At 38.1% G+C, this 21,904-nt stretch overlaps 1 protein-coding gene across 3 annotated transcripts in view; it reads left to right on the top strand.

Moving 5' to 3' along the window:
• prkci.S (protein kinase C iota S homeolog) overlaps nt 1-21,904 on the top strand; it is a 52,926-nt gene that overhangs the window by 8,449 nt on the left and 22,573 nt on the right. Inside the window, exons 2-10 of one of the 3 annotated variants that reach the window (XM_018242238.2) lie at nt 4,019-4,133; nt 9,611-9,732; nt 13,922-14,011; nt 14,263-14,313; nt 15,143-15,228; nt 15,662-15,799; nt 17,162-17,216; nt 19,573-19,631; nt 21,550-21,726. In XM_018242238.2, the coding sequence (XP_018097727.1) occupies nt 4,126-4,133; nt 9,611-9,732; nt 13,922-14,011; nt 14,263-14,313; nt 15,143-15,228; nt 15,662-15,799; nt 17,162-17,216; nt 19,573-19,631; nt 21,550-21,726 (786 nt within the window). In that variant the 5' untranslated portion in view covers nt 4,019-4,125. Of the gene's footprint in view, nt 1-4,018; nt 4,134-7,761; nt 7,885-9,610; nt 9,733-13,921; nt 14,012-14,262; nt 14,314-15,142; nt 15,229-15,661; nt 15,800-17,161; nt 17,217-19,572; nt 19,632-21,549; nt 21,727-21,904 lie in introns of those variants that run through there. The other 2 variants (XM_018242239.2, XM_018242237.2) reach the window with 2 other exon arrangements.

Raw genomic sequence — 21,904 nt, 5'->3', positions numbered from 1 at the left:
GTACATTTGTTAAAAGACTTGGACATACTGCTAAACTTTGTATTAAAGGGGTTGTTCACCTTCCAACACTTCTTTCAGTTCAGTTGGTTTCATATAGTTCACCAGAATTTCCCAGTTACTTTCCATTTTCTATGTGCGATTGTTTTTCTAATAGTGAAGTAGAAAGTTTCATATTTCACCTTCTAAAGCAGCTGTGGGGGGGGGGCTGACTCTCTAAGGGTCAGGGCACACAGGCAGATTCAGGGAGATTAGTCCCCCGGCGACAAATCTCCTCTTCTTCGGGGCGACTAATCTGCCCGAACTGCCTCCCCGCTGGCTAAAATGTAAATCGCTGGCTGGATGGCACTCGGAGAGATTCATTTTCCAAACTTGCCCAAAGTTGCTTCACGAGGAAATTACCTTGCGGTTTACATTTTAACCGACGGGGGGGGGGGCAATTCGGGGAGATTAGTCACCCCATAGAAGAGGAGATTTGTCACCCCGAATCTGCCTGTGTGTCCTGACCCTAACTGTTCTAAATTGATCCATTTGGTTAATACATTTCTTATCTTTGTCCATGATGAGCAGAATCACTGGCTTTCATTAAAGTTGGCTGTTATAATTAATACAATAGTTGCTAATAAATGTTGCAAAATTGTAACCGTTTAGAGTTCGCACCTGAATTACTGAGTTGCCAGACTCAAACAACAGAGACACTGGTACATTACATTTTTAACTTAGATTTTGGAAAAACTGTAAAGAATAAAAAAAAAAGAAAGCAATTGAAAAACAGTCTTTATTTCTGGTGAACAATCTGAAAACATTTGAACTGAAAAAAGTGTCTGGAAGGTGAACAGCCCCTATAACAGTTTGAGCCATCAGGACAAAGAATAGAAAGACACATAAAAACACTGCTTTTAGTAGGAATTCATAACTTTAAAAAAAAACATAGAAAACTTGTAATTAATGTACTGTATATTGCAAAGTTACTTAGAATTCTATGTTTTCTTGTATTAGACATTTTTTTATTCTGGGGTTAACATTCCTTTTAGATTTATTGTGGAGGATTAAAAAAAATGGCTCATTAACATGACTGGCTTTTGAATAATTTCAAACAATTTCAAGAAGTCCATAAAAGGCTTTGGAGACTGCAACATTCCTATACGCTTCACAGCTTTAATTAGGCAATTTAATGATTTGGTTAGAGAGCAGCATTTTACTGTCAAAATGAATAAAGTATCAGTATGCCTGGAGGATTTTGAGGCTATTTTGTATTTCAAAAGCAGCACAATGCGGATAAATGTGACGGCAGCACAGCCCATGTGTGACTGTACCTGAAACTCTGATCATTTTCATGCATCTCAGGCTGACTCACTTGGCTATTGATTTAATCCTCTTGTGTAATATTGTTTTATTGTGTTTGGCTTTCCCATTATGCCTGTTTTCTTTTTGTTTCTTTAAGATACATTATGAAGCTTGTTCCGTTGCTGGTGCTAAATGCTAAACAAAACTTTTATTTTCCTGCCATTTTCATTAGACCTGTTTTATACAAGGAAAGAGATGTGACATTCACAAAACTATTCTAGGCTGTGCTTTCAGAAACCTTTTGTAGGTGACTGATCAGAAATAATATAAAGGTAATTTAAGATAAATTATGCCATTATTGTAACCATTATTATATTGGCCAAGAAAATGAATTCAGTAACATGGTTGGTGTGTAAGGGACATGGATTAGATATCATTGGTTGGAGGACAAGCAGGGTTTAGCAATAGTATATGGTTGAGGGGGCACAGATGTTATGTAAAAGTTTTGAGGGGGGTTGTTCATTTTAATTTCTTGACTGTTCTGTTTTAAAGGCTTTTTAAAGTGACTGTCCAAACTGCAGATCCTGTTGCTCTGATCAGTCCTGCCATCAAAACTAGACTTTTGTCTTGCCATGATTCAGTCTGGAGCTTTACTCTAGATAGTTGGACAGTGCTGTCCAACTTCTGTGGTAGCGAGGGCCAGATTTTTTCAAGCCTACCTGGTGGAGGGCGTCTTTGTTCTGGATGAGACCAAGCACTGTAATGTCATCTGCAAACTTGAAAATGTTCAGTTTCCTGTTGGAGATGAGCAGACATAGGTGTATACGGAAAATCTTGGGATTAAAAGAACAGTAACAGCAAAAAAATGAAAGTGTTTTAAAGTAATTAAAATATGAAGTACTGTTGCCCTGCACTGGTAAAACTTGAGTATTTACTTCAGAAACACTACAATAGTTTATATTAACAATATGCTGTGTAGCCATGGGGGCAGCCATTCAGTTTGAAAAAAGGAAAAAAAAAAAGCACAGGTTACATAGTTGATAACCGAAAATTTCTGTCGATTCCCATTGTATTTTACATAGCCTATCTGTTATCTGCTATGTAAACCTGAGCCTTTTCTCCTAGTTTTTTAGCTTTGGCTACACAGCAGCTTGTTTACATAATCTATAATAGTGTTTCTGACACATTTTTTTACTATTGCAAGGCAACAGTATATTATAATTAAATTACTTTAAAACACTTTTTATTTTTTGGTTTTTACTGTTCCTTTAAGACCGCTTACTTGTGGGGTACCTGTGCTAGTGAAAATTGTAGAAGAAGTTCCCTAATAAACTGAGGTCTGTTTGTAAGGAAATAGAATACAGTTACAGAGGTGCTGGAATAAGTTGCTGGTGTGCTGACGAGTTTGGTTCAATTTTATAGTACTGAAAGCAGAACCGTAGTCTCGGAACAACATTCAGACATCAAATGTAGAGTGCATTGCTAGGGCAACTAGGGTTATAATATGCAAAACCAGTGAATAACCTGTAAAATGTATTCTTAAAACCAATTCTTGGTGATGCTATGTGCCATATTGTAGGGATGCACCGAATCCACTATTTTGGATTTGGCCGAACCCCCGAATACTTTGCGAAAGATTCGGCCGAATACCTATTCGAATTCTAATTTGCAAATGAAAATTAGGGATGGGAAGGAGAAAACATTTTCCCTCCCTGCCCCTAATTTGCATATGCAAGGCTGAATCCCGAACCAAATCCTGGATTCGGTGCTTCCCTACCATATTGTAAATGGTTATTATAAGAAATAAGCATCACTCACCTTACAATATGTTTACGGGCACACATGCGTATTTACAGAGCCTTTTCCGCTTGGTTCGTTCTGCGGTTCTTTAAGAAAAAGACGAACCGCCACTTTTCTACGATATCGGTTTACACTTAGGCAATGGCACAATATCTCTAGCGTATATGTGTCGGTCAGCAACACGGGGCGGATCGTGCCGAAACCGATCAGTAAATACGTATGTCTGCCCGTAGCCTATTAGGATATGGAAAGTGTGCTGAAAGTTATATGGCCTGTATAAAAGCACTCTGTCTGTGAGTAATTTGCTCCGTGATCTCTCTGATGACTTTTGATATTCTTATTTAAAAATTAGGTGGTGCCATACTCCCTAAATAATCCTCACTTTCTAACAGTATTTTCAAAACCCCTCTGATAAAAAGAACTTTTATACAGTGTGAGTTGATGCAGTGTTCATAAAGACATAATCTCCCTGTGCTTCAAAACCAAGTCAGTGACTAAATGTGAGGAAGCAGAAAAACTGGTCTCCCTAGCATTGTTCTCTCCATACAAAGCATGTTCCTTTTAAGCTGTTTGTCTTCTTGAACCTGTTTGTTTTCCCTTTTGAACTCTAGTACTGTATGGTGAATATCAATTTCCTGTTATTTTCCTACAAAGGATTTCTGGCTTTTAATGTTGTTTGAACAGTGCTCTGGTTTGTCATTCCTCCAGTTTTATGATAATGGTTATTTAGTGGTAAGTCTCATACAACTTGACTTGCTGAGTAATCTTAAAAGCATTTCAGCACTCCTCCAAGGGGCTTCTTTGGTTCAACTGGGTGGTAGGAAATTCTCTGGCATTTGCTGACTAAAATAGTTCCATTGAACCACTGAGATTGTATAATAGTTATTACGGTTATTGTATCACACTGTTATACATTGTGCTATGTCGCCCACAGATGAAGGTAAAAAATACCTTGTATGCAAGAAGAATAAGGATTTTACCTTTTGCAATACAGGTATAGGAGCCGTTATCTGGAAACCGTTATACAGAAGGCTCCGAATTATGGAAAGGTTGTTTCCCATAGACTCTATTATAATCAAATAATTAAAATTTTTAAAAATGATTTCCTTTTTCTCTGTAATGATAAAACAGTACAGGTATGGGACCTGTTTTCCAAAATGATCGGGACCTGGGGCTTTCCGGATAACGGATCCGTAAGTTGGATCTTCATATCTTAAAGAAACAGTAACATCAAAAAAATAAGTGTTTTAAAGTAATATAAATATTATGCAGTGTTGCCCTGCACTGTAGTGCAAGTTGGGTAAAACCTACACCCGACCCGAATACCCGTCCTCCCTCCACCTGTGTCCGCCTGAGCCCGACTTCCGGGTTCCTTTTATAGACCCGGCCCGCCTGTGAGGTCACAAAGGGGGCGGGGTGAGCAGGCACGCAGCTATAAAAGCAGAGGTTGGAAGCTGGCAGTGTATGGTGGCGGGCGGGTAGGGCAGGAACAAAAGCTCGACCCGGACCCGCCCGCCACCTGCAAATGGGGAAGCAAGGTTGGCCTGAACTCTGACTGACCTGCGGACGGGTATCGGGCTGGTCCGCACATCACTACTGCACTGGTAAAACTGCTGTGTTTGCTTCAGAAACACTACTATTGTTTATATAAATAAGCTGCTGTGTAGCAATGGGGGCAGCCATTCAAAAGAGAAATGGCTCAGGTTACACAGCAGATAGCAGATACTCTCTGCAGAATATAATGGTGTTATCTGTTATCCACTATTTAACCTGTGCCATAAAGCCCTTTTTCAATTTCTGGCATTGCTACACAGCAGCTTGTTTATATGAACTATAGTAGAGTTTGTGAAGATCAGTACAAGACATTTTCTTTACTTTAAAGCACTTTCATTTTTTAGTGTTACTGTTCCTTTAAGCCTGCTAGAAAATCATGTAAACATTAAATAAACCCAATAGACTGGTTTTGCTTTTAATAAGGATTAATTATATCTTAGTTTGGATCTGATACAAGGTACTGTTTTATTATTACAGAGAAAAAGAAAATAATTTTTGGGTCTATGGGAGATGACCTTTTTGTAATTCCGAGCTTTCTGGATAACAGGTTTTCGGATAACGGATCCTATATATCCTTATTGGAAGCAAAACCAGCCTATTGGGTTTATTTAATGTTTAAATGATAGTCTAGTAGACTTAAGGTATGGAGATCCAAATTTCAGAAATATCCCTTATCTGGAAAACCCCAGGTCCCAAGCATTCTGGATAACAGGTCCCATACCTGTATTTACCATCTTATTATGTTATTATGTTATGTTAATTCTGGAAAGTGTTTTAATACTAAAGAGCAGGGATTGTTGCATGCAAAATATATATTTAAAATCTGTCATCTGCAATGTAGGAAAATTCCTTATGACCTGTTCAAAGTCAAGAAATTGCCTCAAAAAGAGTGGTGAAATTTCTCAGTCTCTTTGTTTGTTTTAGATTCAACACTAAATAATTGCCTGTTTATTAGATTGACCGAAGAGGACTGTTTTTAGTCTGTTTAAATTTTTTTTTTAAATAAAATGTTGAGTGGAGCTGGAAATTAGTGATCCATCATGGTTACATCATTATTTAATGTTTTGTATCCTACAAAATTAGGTTTGTAGAGATGACAAGAGTCCTTCATCTGGTCAAAATTCATATGGAAAAGCCCTGATTTTTTGGCTCTGCAGGTAGTCCGCGTTTAGATGGCAAGGCTGCAGGTGGCTATAAAGCATTTTAGAATATTGAGCTCTAGGGAAGGAGCCTCTCTGAGCACTAGGGAAGGAGCTTCTGGTGCAGTGGTTAATGTTTATTATTAGGGTCCATCAAAGTCTTTTATTTGTTTCTATATGTCATGGAAATCTATTACTCTATATATGTATAACTGATACACATGCATATTTAATTGCTACATAAACAGTACTAAATTATTATCAGAATGCAAATATAGTGTACAGTATCACATCTACCAAATTGTAACCTGCTTCTTTGCATATCCTTCTGTTCACTGGAAGGTACATGGCATAGGAATTGCACTGTTCTACGGTGTAGGTACTTATTTGTGCAATGGGAGAATAAAAAATGACAAAGCACTTGAGCAAAGGAAGATATTCAGTAAAATGAGCAGCAGTAGCAGGGTGAAACATGTTCAGATTAATTTACTGCTGATCTATGGCAGATTCTATTGTCGGTTTTCAGCCTAAATGAACTGATTTCCTTATTTAGAGTATAATTAAAGGGGAATAGTCACCAAGACATAAAAAGCTGTACAATAAAAGTCCTTTTAAAATTAAGCATGAAATTCTTTTTTTTAATGAAAACATCCATACCGGTTATAAACTAATTTAAAGCACTGCCCGCCTTTATGCCTTAGGCATAGAGGCAGGGCAGACAATTCCATTTCCATTCTGCATTTGCTAGATGTCACTGCTCTCCTTGCAGTCCCCTTCTGTCTTCAGCATCTAATTTTGAAGCCTAGGCTTTGAAGACTTTGAAGTGATTTAAAGTTTGCCAGAATGGCTGCTGCCTGCTTGCTGTGATTTCCAAGACCAACAAAAACAAGATTGAAACTATTTATATAGTGTAATTGAAGTTTATTTTGTTTGTCTAACATCATAAAATAGGATTTGGAATTATTTCTTACGGTGACAGATCCCCTTTAATTGAATAAATGCCTCTTGTTACCACTTGTGCCCCATCCACATTTGGCAGTAGTTAGATTTGGGGCCCATTTTCTTTCTTTTGTCTAGGAGTTTGCTTTATGATTCAAAACATTGGTTTATCATTAATTAGGTGTAACACCTATTTGGGCTGCATAGCACACAAATAGTTAAACTGTCCAGCTAGCAGTAGAAGCATGGGTTACACTGCGACTCACACAACAGGGTCAGGGCCTTCGCCATGTGGAAGTGTTCCCTCTATGGTGTAGTGCAACTACACCCCCCCCAGGCTACTGTGCATACAACAAAAGATGGGCGCCAGGAGGTTCTTGCAGTAAAACAGAAACGGTTTATTTAACTATGCACGAGGCAAGTGACCACAGGTTTAGTACTCACGCAGGAGCTGAGGCAATAGCACATTTCTCACACAGAGCTGCAGGCATTTCTCACAGAGGAAAGATCTTCATTAGGCATTTGCATTATTCACACATATTCCCTCCTGGAAGTTGTCAGGAAAGCAGCTTCTACACTGAGGTCCCTGACTGGAGGCAACACATAAAGCCTCTGGGAAATTACTCCCTTACTGCAAATCCTCGTTGGAGCTTCAGCTGCTCTTTCTCTCTCACCTCTCTGCCTTTCTCTCCTAGAGAGACTATAACAAGTCTGCCCTAGTGTAACTATTCCTCATTCACGGGGTTTCCTGGTCCCCGACTTCTTCTTCCAAAGCACATGGGCCTTTCTGGGCCTTTCTGGGCCTAGCTGTGCCCAGGCTCCCCTGAGCACACCCAGCTGGATCACCATCCACAGGCCAAAGAGGAAGTGGCCACTCCCTACACACACTATATAGCAGTGTAGCAGGGGAGTGTCATTCTCTCCTGGCAGATCACTCTAAGAAAAAGATGGGGGCCTTAAAGCTTCAGGGCAGATTAACCCATAGGGGCCCCTACATAGGCATCTTATTTTAGTTACGTTTGTCTATTGAAGCAGCTTGTTTCACTTTATATAAAAGTGAGCACTAAAAATTGTTGGTTTTGTTATTTTAATAGTTAAAAAGCCAAAAAAGTGTGCAAAGATAGTCATCTACAGCAAAGGATGATGGGAAGAGTTGTCAAATTGACTGGTAAGATAGAAAGTGTGCAAAATAATGCTCCTTTACTGCATTATATGAAAATGCTTAAATGCTAATATTTTCAGCTCAAGTTCTATTTAAGCCATTTATTTATGGGCCTTTACACTTTTTTTTTATTTTTAATCTTATCTCCACCAAAAACAGATTTTTTCATAACAAAAGAAAATATAATTGTAGTCAAATGCCCTATAACCATTAGTTAAATGGTTTTTAGTGGTTTTAAAGTTATTTGTAAATGTACATTGTTATTGTATTTATCACTTTCTATTCTCTGCACTGTTTCAAGCCTGTTTGTTTGCAGCCTCCTGCTAGATTGTTTAAGAAGTCAGAGCCAGGACTGCAGAGCATATAAACAGTCATAGAGATACTGGTTTGAAAAGCAAATATAGTTACAAATTACTTTACAACAAATAAAATATTTTTAATGTGTGTATTAGACATTTGCTCAGCATAATTGTTTTATGTAAAAACCTATTAAAGTGCCGTTGCCCTTTAAATTCTTGTTCTGTCACTCCTCTTCACGTATGCTGCATCCCTTCCCTTGCCTTTGCTTTCTCATGCCTCCCACCAATTCCTTTGCCTTTGTCATGAGAAATATCTACTGCTCAACACTTTTAGTTGTGACCCTTTGATGATTTCAGCTTTTTAATTAAAGGCGGCCCTCAGATCTTGCTGTTCTTTCAGTGTTTCCTTCACTTGAAAAGCTGACGCAAGCAAACTTCGCTTTTCAGGATTCATAGAGAAAACATTATTTCCTGTTGCAAACATTTATTTCTATTGTAGGATGTATGTTACAGTAAAGAGCTACACAGGGCTATAAAGGAGATATATTGTATAAAACAAACGTGTGCCAGTGCATTATACTTAAAGTATAGTAGGATTGTGCTTCAAAAATAGTGTTTCGATCTGATTTATTGAAAATTTCTGCAAAAACCTTACTAGTCCCATCTATCTGTTACATGTTCTGCTGCCTCCTTTCCTAGGCTGTGCAGGGGAGCTAGTTGCATTCTGCACACTGGACTGTAGAAAAGGAACCAATCAGAAGCTAGGCTGACCTGATAGGGATCTGGAACCTGTCTTTTGCCTGTGTGAATCAATTGACTATCCCCCTCCTACTGTGTTTCTGGCAGGGAACATTAGGACATGCCCACCCCTCATTTGAAACAGGGACCATAGCAGATCTATAGGGAGCTCCAATAAAGGGGCCATTTTAAAGATAATACGTTTTTGCTGAAAGTAAAACCAGCCATATATAATTCATTATTGCCATTGGAAGGTATTTTTAGTTATGCTATTTGTCTCCTTTAATCCAACACTGCTTACGTGAGTTTCTTGGATAGCTTCAAAACTAAAAAACTCTGTACTGAATAGATTCCACCATCCGTAGGAATGCAACCCACTTATGACTATCACTAAACGCTCTTATATGTCTGCCTTTGTCTATAAGTTATGTCTCTGCATGAATAAGGATAAAGAAATTATACATTTGCTCATTTAACCATTGTGGCCAGGTCCGGAATAAAATCAGTAATTTCATTACTGGTTCTGCTCAATGTTCTTACCAACAATTCCTTTTATTTGCAGTAGTCAATATCTCATAATTTGACCTAAGACCCTAGGAACCATTGTAAAGTTGGAGTTAGTTCAGTTACTCTACTAGGAATGGTATTTACTTACTTACAGTATAGTTCTTAACCAGACGCTCTTCTCTCCTCAGTGACATCATGATTACACATTTTGAACCCTCCATATCCTTTGACGGGTTGTGCAATGAGGTGCGGGACATGTGCACTTTTGAGAATGACCAGCCTTTTACCATGAAATGGATTGATGAGGAAGGTAATGACTGAGGGAACTATATAAACCTTGATGCAAAGGGTAATTGTATCACTCTGATAAATGTACTCTTGTTTAAGTGTCCTCTGCTATTAGGCTTTCTCTATTCAAGCCATTAAGGATGGCTTAGAGGGAAAAACATACCCCCTCCATTTTTTTTTACTTAAACTCAGTTGTACACATACCTATATTATTCTACAGATTGAAAGATAACCATTTTCCGGCCCCTTTTAGGCTCAGAAGGTTGTTCTTCTCTCATTTTTTTCCATTGTGAAATGATATATTCTTGGCCTGGAAAAACCATTGCTTTCCAGATAACCTTTGCATCACCCGCTGTGGAAAGTAGAGGGACTTTTAAGTCCAAGAAACTTTACTATGAAACACGGTGAGGAAATTCTGATGCTAGTTATACTGGTTTCTGTGCTTCCATGTAGTAATTATCTGTATTAATTACTAATCAGCCTTATATTTTGACATTTCTATTCTATGTGTACTTTATATTGTGAGTGGGTCTCTAAGCTCAGTAGTTAACTGCAGCACAGAGCATGTGCAGTGAATCAGCAGAAAAGAAGTTGAGGAGCTACTGGGGCATCTTTGGAGAGACAGGTCTTCACTGCTAAAGGGCTCTGATTGCCTTGGGCTGGTACAGACAGGGCCACCATTAGAAATCACGGGGCCCCGTACAACAACATTTTTGGGGGCCCCTGGGCCCCACCCACCCCGCCTCAGACCCCGCCCACTCCACATCACAGTTAAAAGACCACACAGACATCAGCGCTAAAAAAGTAACCCCCACACACACAATTTATAAAAAGCTATTGATGGTCAGGGCCCCCTTATAAGTTTTAAAAAAAAAACATTGGTGCCAGGGCCGCCCATAAAAGTTTTTTTAAAAAGCATTGGTGCCAGGGCCCCCCTTACAAGTTAAAAAAATTGGGGCCCCCAAATTTTTTTTAAAAAAAACATTGGTGCCAGGGCCCCCTTACAAGTTAAAAATAAATTGGGGCCCCAAAAAAAATATTTTAAAAAAAAATATTGGCGCCAGGGTCCCTCTTACAAGATAAAAAAAAATTGGGGCCCCAAAAAATATTTTTTTAAAAAAAACATTGGTGGCAGGGGCCTAAAGAATATTAAAATAATACATTGGTGCCAGGGGATTAAAAAAAAAAAAAACACAAATTGGTGTTCAGTAGAATTGAACTCGTGGCTTCAGGACTTCAACTTCACCTCCTTTCGTGACTTTGGGTCTTTTCGCCGCTTCAGGACTTCAATTTCGGCTGTTTTTGTGACTTTGGGTCTTTTCGCCGTTTCGGGAGTTTGGTTGTTCGACACTTCCGCATTTTCCACTGTTCGGCTGGCCGCAGATCTTCGGTGCTGGCAAGGGAGGCCCGGCTCTTTCTAAACTGCAGCACTGCCGGGCCCCCCTTCATGCCCGGGATACTTGTCCCCCCTGATGGCAGCCCTGGGTACAGAAGCCCAAAACATAATGTAAAACATTTCTACATACTTCTTTAGTTCTCCTTTAAGCAGATGCTTATCTGGCCTCCATAATGATAAGAATGTTCAGTTAAGGATGCTTGAGATTCTTTGATGCACAGGTAATAAGATAAAGTGGTAATTCAGGTAATACTAGTAAGTTCTAAACAGTTCTAACTATTTTTCTCATGTATTTAACCACTTTTGGTTTTTAGGCCTGAATGTAATGTAGCTAACGATGGCATAACTTAAATACCTGGTTTCTGTGTTAATAGGTCCCAGCCAGGGTATTGCAGCCCTTGCATCAACACAGTATGTAAATATGCACAAACAAGTTCAGTGTGTAAATTACAGTTTATTAAAATTAACCAATTTCCGTTTATGAGAATTGGAAACATTCTCTGGGGCAGTATGTGCCTAAGTTTAACCTGACCCTAATAAATAAAGCTTGCACTGGACATGCATTCAGCTTATGCTACACATCTTATCAAGCATCCTATTTCTTGCTGTGCCATGTTTCTACCCCACTTCTTCCTTTCATTTTGTCATTGATCTCAATCTCTCCTCAAGCGGGTGGCCTAGTGCTGGGGGGGGGGCATTTTTAATACAGTTACCCCCACCAAAGTTCCGGCTCTATTAGCCCGCTCCTTTGGTTTGGGATTATATATTTTGGCAACAGGTGCCCTTTAAGTCCTAAAGACCTATTTTAGTTTGGCACAATATTAACTTGCTCTATATAATTTCATAGCTGCCAGTTTTCTAATATGGCATGTTTTAAAGCTGAAGCAGAAAGGCAATTTTCCCTGGCATTAAAGCATCATTGCAAATTGTTTTAAAATGAAACAAATTGCTCCTTGTATAGAGAGTCATACCTGGAAGTACCTGCTAAGCTTTTTTATCTACTGGTATTTTATAGAGAACATTAGTTTATTTCTGGGGAATGCCCTGTTTGATGGGTTGTTTGCATTAATCAACTAAGCTGTATATTGACTACAGAGCTGTAGGACAGTCCTTAAAGGAGAACTACACTCTGTAGGACAGTCCTTAAAGGAGAACTACACTCTAACTAAAGAAGTGTTTTGTGCTTCTGTACCAGCCGAAGGCAATGACAGCCCTTTAGCGCAAAAGATCTGTGTCTCCAAAGATGCCCCAGTAGCAACCCATCTTCATTTCTGCTGATTCACTGCACGTGCTCTGTGCTGCTGTCGCTTAGGGACTGTTTCAAAATATACAGTACACATAAAATATAAATGTCACATTATAAGGCTGATTAGTAATTAATACAGATGATTACTACATGGCAGCACAGAAACCAGTGCAACTAGCATCAGAATTTAATAATCAGCCCTGTAGCATCAGCTTATATATATTACAGACCAACTTAATTTTCTGCTTGATAATTTGTGACGACCCCTAAGCTTCTCATCCGCTGCTGAGAGCCCACTGAGCATGTGAGTGTCACAGACACTTTTCAAGATGGTGACTGTGACAAGTTTGAAGTCCTGGATCTTTGATGCTATTGACAAGCTGAAACTTTAGGCTGGTTCAATAACTTCATTAGAGAATTTAGTTCTCCTTTAAATCATTACTCATTAAGACTACAGCTCCCATATTTCCCAAGATGTGAAGCTTCTAATTTGTCATGCAAGCAGAAGAGCTATTGCCAGCATTCATTTTACTTTTAAATTTGTTTTTTTTTGGCTGCAGTGTGCTCTCTGGATGTCAGTGGCATTTTCTACTACAAAGTGTACAACGTATTTAGCAGAGATTTGTACTGGGACTGGAAGCCGCAGGCATGTCAAAAAAAAAACTGAAGCACCGCTTCTTCAGTCTTCCACAGTAACAAATTTATCATGCTGTCAGTAATTTGCCCTGAAACCTAACTTACCCACTCCATTGAAATGCATAGAAACATCACCTGATGTCTCAAGCTGTGGAGCAGAGAGCACAGAGAAAGGGACAGATTCTATGGCAAGCTTGGGGGACTTTAAATCCCAGAATTTTTAAAATGGAAAAAGTTGAGGGGGGCTGGGGTTTGAATGACTCTGTGAGCCCAAGGAGGGGAATCAGGTGCAGACTCACAGTTTTCACATCAGTCTGAGGAGTCGTGTGTGTGTATATATATATATATATATATATATATATATATATATATATATATATATATATATTTATATATGTATGTGTGTGTGTGTATATATATATATATATATATATATATATATATATATATATATTATATATATATATATATATATATATATATGTATATGTATAAATGATAGTGTTTATGCACCTTTCTACACAAGCCCCGCTATATAAGCTCATGTCAACAAGAGGGGGTATTTTAATTTTACTCAAAAACATAAGTGTCTAAACTGTTAGTCCTTCAGAATTTATCTCACCATAAAATGCAAAACATGGTGACATCAGCTACATTTTTTTAATGTGAATCGTGATATAAAAATATTGTATAGGTTTTGTCCCTTTTTTTTCCTCCCAATTAGATGTGTTTTTTTTATTTTTCTTGTTTGGGTTAAAGGGACAAAATGGGTCAATAAATATAAAGTATGTGTTACCACTTCCCTAGTGCTGATTAATTTCCCCTGTGGTGGGAGTTGTACATAAAAGAAACCAATCAGCACTCTAGTGCACATTTCTTGGGCAAAATTAGGAAAAAGGTATATTCAGAAATGTTTTTTTTTCCCTCTTGCAGGAGATCCATGTACAGTTTCCTCTCAGTTGGAGCTGGAAGAAGCTTTCCGTTTGTATGAACTGAATAAGGATTCAGAACTGCTTATCCACGGTAAAACAGATAATTTAAATGCAGCGTCATGTTTTATACTAATATTTGTATCACCAATATTTTGCAGTCTGTATAGAACCCTGGTACCTAGTAGCTTTCTGCAGGTACACCATGTTTTTTTTTTGTTTTTTTTAATAAAAATGTAATCAGCAGCAAGCCTACAAAATACATCAATGTTTTTAAACTTTAATTTATCATGGCTAAATATAGCTAATTTACTTCAATGCAATAAATTGTTTTCTTATTCGCAGTGTTCCCTTGTATACCAGAGAGGCCTGGAATGTCCTGTGCAGGGGAAGACAGTAAGTGCATCTTATTAATGTCTGCATTCCTGCATGTGCAGTGGCTGTTATATGCAACTAAGGAAAAGTATGGCTTACTTTAATGTAATATGACTATAAATGCTCAATTAAATATACGGACAGTATTTATGTATAAATTACATTTTGAATATAAGTGAGAGCTGCCAAACTAGATCCTCTTTCAAGAGGGTAAGCATGGGTAGTCTTCAATTATAAAGTTCTTCCAGAAGGAACAGTCACATTACATGAAAAGCAACAGAATGATTGTCTGATGTTTTTGAACTGAACAAATAGCAGACACAGAAAGAATCCGTAGATATCCAGACAAATAGTTACTAACCGTAACTGGATTGTAGGGGTTCAGAAGTGTATTCATTGTTTTGTTTTGTTTTTGTTTAAATACCTGAACTAACACTGAATTACTACCTTTAATGGACTGTTGATGTTAATACAATTCTGTGTTCTCACATTTGCCAGTTTGGGCCCCAGCAGCCATCCAGCTTCCTACAGTTTTATTTAGTGCACTTTGACACAGCACGTGCCTACATTGGAGTTTTTTGAACTGTATGAAATGCCTGACTATCAGCAGGGGTGTATTTTATATAACAAGCACGCATACATACATGTTTATATGTTTATGACCGATCTTCCTGTCATATTTTACATTCTATATAGATTTGTCAAACGGTATAACATGCTCGTCATAAAAATTTAGTTACGTTAATGGTCTCTTTTAAGATGAGCATCATTTTTATCCTGTCTTTGATTTGTGTTGAAAAGGCCTTATTTTTCCATGATAAAGGCACTGATTCTCTTGTCTTGTTACTAGAGTCCATATATCGACGTGGAGCCAGAAGATGGAGAAAACTCTATTGTGCAAATGGACACACTTTCCAGGCCAAGAGATTTAACAGGGTGACTAATCTTATTACTACTTTATTAAGGGCTTGAGAAAAAAGCTGAACCTCACTTGATAGATAATGAAAATGTCTATTAGAGAAAATAAACATCCCACACAGGACAGACTAGTGTCTATATATAAACAGAGAGAGGAAAACGGAGTTCTGCGCGCCGGACTGCTTTTAAAATCAGAAATCTTTTTCATCAGACGAATAGACGAATAAAGATTTCTGATTTTAAAAGAAGTCCAGTGTGCAGAACTCCATTTTCCTCTATTCTGTGTGGCGTGGGACGCCAAAGGAATCCTGCACCCAGTGATGTGTCTATGAGCTGCCTGATTTACACTCTGCAATCAAATTCAGATAGGTTACTTCTACCTGCCTAGTATGAAGCCTTTTGGGATGAAAAATGTTTGTACTGGTGTTGACTCGTGTATCATGTTTTCCAGCGAGCACATTGCGCCATCTGCACTGACCGAATATGGGGACTGGGGCGACAAGGCTATAAATGCATCAGCTGTAAACTGCTCGTTCATAAGAAATGTCACAAACTTGTTACCATTGAATGTGGCCGACACACAATAGCGGTAAGTAATAGGTGCCACTAATGCTCTAGATTATTTCGTTAACACACTTTCTTATTTATAAGTAATAAGCATACACAGTTCTCTAACCCATGTCTACATGAAGCCACACTTGAAAGAATCTATATATTGCATCTGGGTGTATGGCATTTCATAACTCTATTGAGATGTTGGTCTTTTTGCTACCACAGCTGATAATATTTGGAAAACTATATTATATATTAACAGGGTAATTGCCCTTTATATATTTAGCTGCTAAGGGAAGAAATAAAAATACACAGAAATAAATGTATACATTTATAAAAGAAAAAGTGGACCAGATTGCACCAATAATCGGACCATATCAGGGTTGTTGTTGGTCAATGTTCCTCTCATATTGTACTTTGGATCCCCTAACTTAAAGGGATCCTGTCATCGGAAAACATGTTTTTTTTCAAAACGCATCAGTTAATAGTGCTACTCCAGCAGAATTCTGCACTGAAATCCATTTCTCAAAAGAGCAAACAGATTTTTTTATATTCAATTTTGAAATCTGACATGGGGCTAGACATTTTGTCAATTTCCCAGCTGCCCCTGGTCATGTGACTTGTGCCTGCACTTTAGGAGAGAAATGCTTTCTGGCAGGCTGCTGTTTTTCCTTCTCAATGTAACTGAATGTGTCTCAGTGGGACATGGGTTTTTACTATTGAGTGTTGTTCTTAGATCTACCAGGCAGCTGTTATCTTGTGTGAGGGAGCTGCTATCTGGTTACCTTCCCATTGTTCTTTTGGTTGGCTGCTGGGGGGAAAAGGGGAGTGGGGTGATATCACTCTAACTTGCAGTAAAGAGTGATTGAATTTTATCAGAGCACAAGTCACACGACTTAGGACAGCTGGGAAATTGACAATATGTCTAGCCCCATGTCAGATTTCAAAATTCAATATAAAAAAATCAGTTTGCTCTTTTGAGAAATGGATTCCAGTGCAGAATTCTGCTGGAGCAGCACTATTAACTGATTCATTTTGAAGAAAATTTTTTTCCCATGACAGTATCCCTTTAACTGAATTTTTCAGACAGTCTGATTGATATCTGGCTGCGACAGCATATTTTTTTTTTTTAAAATCTGCTCATATGAGTTTGGGCCATGGAATACTTCCTATTAAAATGAAAAGGCAAAAAACAAGTAAGTAGCTGCATTTTGATTGTCGCTACAAGTAGCAGTGATGAGACTGCCTTGCACAACATTTCCTTTACAAAATATTCAAGTAAAGCAACAGATAAGATTTATCAATTTAGAAAAAGTATTGAATTTTTTTTTTTGTCTCACTGGCTGTTAAAGACTTGGAATGTCAATTCTTTATGCGTCTTAATTTCTGCTGATTGCAGGAACCTGTTATACCAATGGATCCACCAGGCATGCACTCGGAACACCATGAACCAGGTAAAAAAGTGAACAGACCCTTTTTTTGTTGAAACACAAAATATTTAGCTTAGTTAAATATTTAGCTTAGCTGCATTTTGAAGATTGAGCTCATGTAAGAACAAGGCATTCTTAGAAGCAGCTATCATTAAATTTTCAGTGGTCTTGAAGTTACTTGTAAATATACCTATATATCTTTCTGTCCCTTGCTATTCTCTGTCAGCAGACTTCTGCAACATTGTCAGAATTAGGAGTCAGAAAATATTGCTTTGGTCTGAAGATACATTTCCACTTAACTTCATCAATTTTTGTATTAATGTACATCAGAAAGTTGCTTTTAATTTTTTCATTTACATCACATTAAATATGTTTACCAATGAGGTACATATATCTTTATATGTCATCTGAAATTTCTAGAAGTTGGATGCAGTGGGAGTGAATTAGATGATCTGTATTATGATTGATATGCATTAGCTGATTTTCATGTGTAGGTATGGGATGTAATTAGGGATGGGCGAATTTCTTCGCCTTGTTTCGCCGCAGAAATGACGCCCATATTTTTGTATGGAGTTGCGCGTCGAAAATTTTTTAATAGACTTTAATGGGCGGCGGCGACATTTCACCCGCACAAATTTTTGCAGAAACGAAACAGGTCAAATTCGCCCAAGCCTACGTGTAATATCTAGAATGCTTGGGGCCTGGCGTTCACAGATAACTGGTCTTTCTGTACTGTGGTGCACCAGGTCCTAACACATTAAAAGCAAAAAAAAATATTGTTTTTGATCATCTTGATTTAAGCTAGTATAGTAATGTCAGAGAATAAGAAATTCAATCAGAATTAAGAATATTTATTTTTTAAATAGACCATACTAGTCCATAACATTAATTGCAACCAAGCAGCAAAGATATTTTTAATAAGAAAAAAGACAAAAGTCTGCAGTGCTAAATAATAAAACAGTTACATTATATTATTTTATTTACACTTTATGTATCAGGCCTGTCATTTCCATCACTTAATTAGCCATTGTAAACCGTTAATGAAAATGAGAAAATATAAGCTTTTTATGAGGCATTTTAGCCAAAAAGGAGACAAAATTGGAACATAGTTAACCCTCCATTTATATAGCTTCAGAATGAAAATAGTGCCCAGTTTTCCTTTGCAGGTTAAAACCAAATGCATCAGTCAGTACCAGTACATACGCCAGAGTTACACAATTATTTTATCTTACTCTGGACTTTGCAAATTCCTTTGAAACTAATGGAAACAAAGCTATGATTGTAAATTCCTGTGGAAGCTATGGGAGTTTTTAGGCAATTTTGCTACTTATGCCAGTTCCAATGCAAGTTTTTTTTTTTTTAACATTAAGCAGCTTTTTTTAAAATCTCGGCTTCACCATTCCCACTCACCTTTATAGCTTTGCACATGGTCTGTGGCGGTGTAAAAAGGGATGATAGATATTCTAGGATTTTCTTTCTTTTTAAGTAGTATGTTAAATTATGTATGCTCAGGCCCGCCATCAGAAATCACAGGGCCCCATACGACATAATTTCCTGGGCCCCCTGGGCTGCACCCACCGCAAGCCCCACCTACAGGTCCGCCCCCCAGCCCACAAGTCCGCCCCCACCACACAGTAAAAAAACAAAAAAAATATTGGTGGCTAGGGTTCCCACGTTAATAAAAAAATAAAAAGATATTGGTGGTCAGGGCCCCCCATAAAAAAAACATTTGTGGCCAGGGCCCCCCATTAAAAAATATTGGTGGCTAGGACCCCACATGAGAAAAAAAATTGGTGGCCAGGGCCCCCTCCCCCACATTATGAGAAAATTGGTGGCCAGGGCCCCTTAAACGTCCATGCCTTCCCAAAGTCAGCAGCTCTCAGAAAGATGGGGGGCCGGCTAATCAAGTAAGTGTGGCGTGGCAGGGCCCTCTTACCCTCGGGGCCCCCTAAAACTCTCCCCCCTGTCCCCCCCTGATGACTGCCCTGTGTACGCTAGCCCCCCTTTTCCATTGTGAGATATGATTGTCACATTATTAATGTAGCCCAAAAATGATTATAGTAGTTATTTGAGAAGAATTACTCTATGTACCTACTCCTTACTTGTGTAAGTTTTGACACTACCTTGAGATTAGAGTCCACGTTTCTCCCACCACTGCTTTGGCTCTTTGGGCACCCTGTGCTGTGTCTTTGCAATTATTCAGAAATTCACTTATTGATCCATTCACTTATTGGTTTGTGTCTGCTTTTCCAACAAAAGTGTTTCTCAATTCCTAAAAAATTAAATGTAAAAAAAAAAAACAACAATACCTGTACAATTACGAGAGCTTTAAGGTTGCGTTTGCTTATAAAGTAAAGCAGTTTTTTCCTTCCCTCTACAGAATTTACCTATAGACCAAGAAGCCAAGACAATCTAGATCAAGTTGGTGAAGAGAAAGAGGTAAGAGCTATCTGTGGCATTATGCTCAAGAATGTGCTCTGTGCAAATAGCTTTTTCATCACTCATTCATTGGGGCCTTACCCTGCTGCTGCAGAATGGCTTTTGAAATAGGCATATTCTGGGACTAAAAACAGAATGTATCAGCCAAACATGATAGCGCTTATTGGCTGTCCATTAAAGACATTCTGCAAGAACAAATAGTTCCATCTGAAATAGAATGTCACAGACTGTCTTATATCTTAGGGTATGTTTATTTGCAAATCTATGAACCATGTGAGCTTTGACATTTTGTGAGTGGAATATTTACATTTACCCACCCATAAATATGTTTTTACTGTATCAGAAGGGTCAAAACGTCAGAAAAATAGGGAAAACAATTCTAATGTACTGTACATTTTCAGCAAAGCCTTATATCTAACATTGCAGTCTCTTAATTGTGCACATTCAATGTGTTTAAACTTCAGAGATTGGGGAGGGGGGTTGTGTACAAAGACAATCTGTTAAAATATCCATAATACAAAAAACATTAAAGTGTTTTAAAGCTATTTAAATAAGTATTGTTGTTGTGCACTGGAAAAAATTGTGTTTTTGCTTCAGAAAGGCTTCTATAGTTTATATCTGGGGTCCCCAACCTTTTTTTTACCTGTGAGCCACATTCAAAAGTAAAAAGGTTGAAGAGCACCAAGCATGCAAAAAGTTCTTGGGGGTACAAAATATGGGTTGTAATTGGCTATTTGGTAGCACTTAGGTGGACTGGAAGCCTACATGAGACTCTGTCTGGCAGTACACTTGGTTTGTATATAACCAAAACTTGCCTCCAAGCCAGAAATTCAAAAATAAGCACCTGCTTTAAGGCCACTGGGAGCAACATCCAAGTGTCAGAGAGCATCATGTTGCTCACGAGCCACTGGTTTGGGATCACTAGTTTATATAAACAAGCAGCAGTTGAACTCTGGGGGTAGTCATTACATCTAAAAATTGAGAAAATGTGCAGTATTACCAGCAAATAGTAGAGTTTGTCATGAAGTATATGATTAATTTTCCAAAGGTGCAACATAATTACTTATGCCCATGGGTGGGTGGTACCCACCTGTCTTCTGCATAAAATACATATAAACAAATACAAGAGGTCCTCTGCACTCAACCCATTATCAATATATTCAAGACAAAGACATTTTGTGCATACTGCTACTGAAAAATGCCTTAGCCTTTAAACAAAACAGGGATTGTTTGTCCATATATTGCAATATAGTTAAGCTGGCCAACTACGTCAGTCATCCCATATCTGGCCAGTCCTATGCTCAATTTTACAAAGGGACTAAGTTTTACCTGCAACTTACTAGCTGTAAAACTCCCAAACTTGGCTGCCATTTTATTAGACAGCAGCTTTGAAAGCAGCTAGTAAGTTGCAGGTAAAACTTAGTCCCTTTGTAAAATTGAGCATAGGACTGGCCAGATATGGGATGACTGACATAGCCTATAAAGGCTAGGGGTGCCTCTAGAATTTGTTATAATGTTCTTGGTTTGTTTGTGTTCCATGTTGTTGCATTTAGACCAATTTTTGTTTCAAAATGTAAACTTAAGGGGCAGATTTATCAAAATATGAGTTTAGATTTTAATAAATAAAAACCTCACCCATGTTCTATTCATTCCTATGGGATTTATAGAAGGATATTTATCAATGGGTGAAAATTAGAACTCACCTTTTGAGAAATACGCTCCAAAAATCCCATATGAATGAATAGAATGTGGGTGAGTTTTTATTTATCAAATTTATTTATTTATTAAAATCTGAACTCATATTTTGATAAATCTGCCTGTTCATGTATTATTTTGGTTTCTTTCCTTGTACTGCTGCTGTATAAGAATCAGCCGAGTAAAGGCAAGGGACTCATGCTGTTTGTAAATTTTTGTGCAGGCAATGAACAGCAGGGAGAGTGGAAAGACCACATCTAGCCTCGGACTCCAAGACTTCGACCTTATGCGTGTTATTGGAAGAGGCAGCTATGCTAAAGTTCTGCTTGTCCGGTTAAAGAAAACAGAGCGAATCTATGCAATGAAAGTTGTCAAAAAAGAGCTTGTTAATGATGATGAGGCAAGTGTTTTATTATTCTATGGTATCCAAGGGAAAGTGTACAGAAATTTGAGAGAGAAATTTGAGAGAGAAATAGGAGAGATGGGAAGGTAGAGAACAATGCATACTTCATCCTGTAGATGGCAGCCAAGGCATCCAGCAACAATATTTGAGAGCAGACCCAAAAATGACTCCAAAT

Source organism: Xenopus laevis, chromosome 5S, assembly GCF_017654675.1.
Source record: "Xenopus laevis strain J_2021 chromosome 5S, Xenopus_laevis_v10.1, whole genome shotgun sequence".
NCBI lineage: Eukaryota > Metazoa > Chordata > Amphibia > Anura > Pipidae > Xenopus > Xenopus laevis.
Note: the sequence above shows the minus strand (reverse complement) of the source record. Positions and strands in the feature narration are given on the sequence as shown.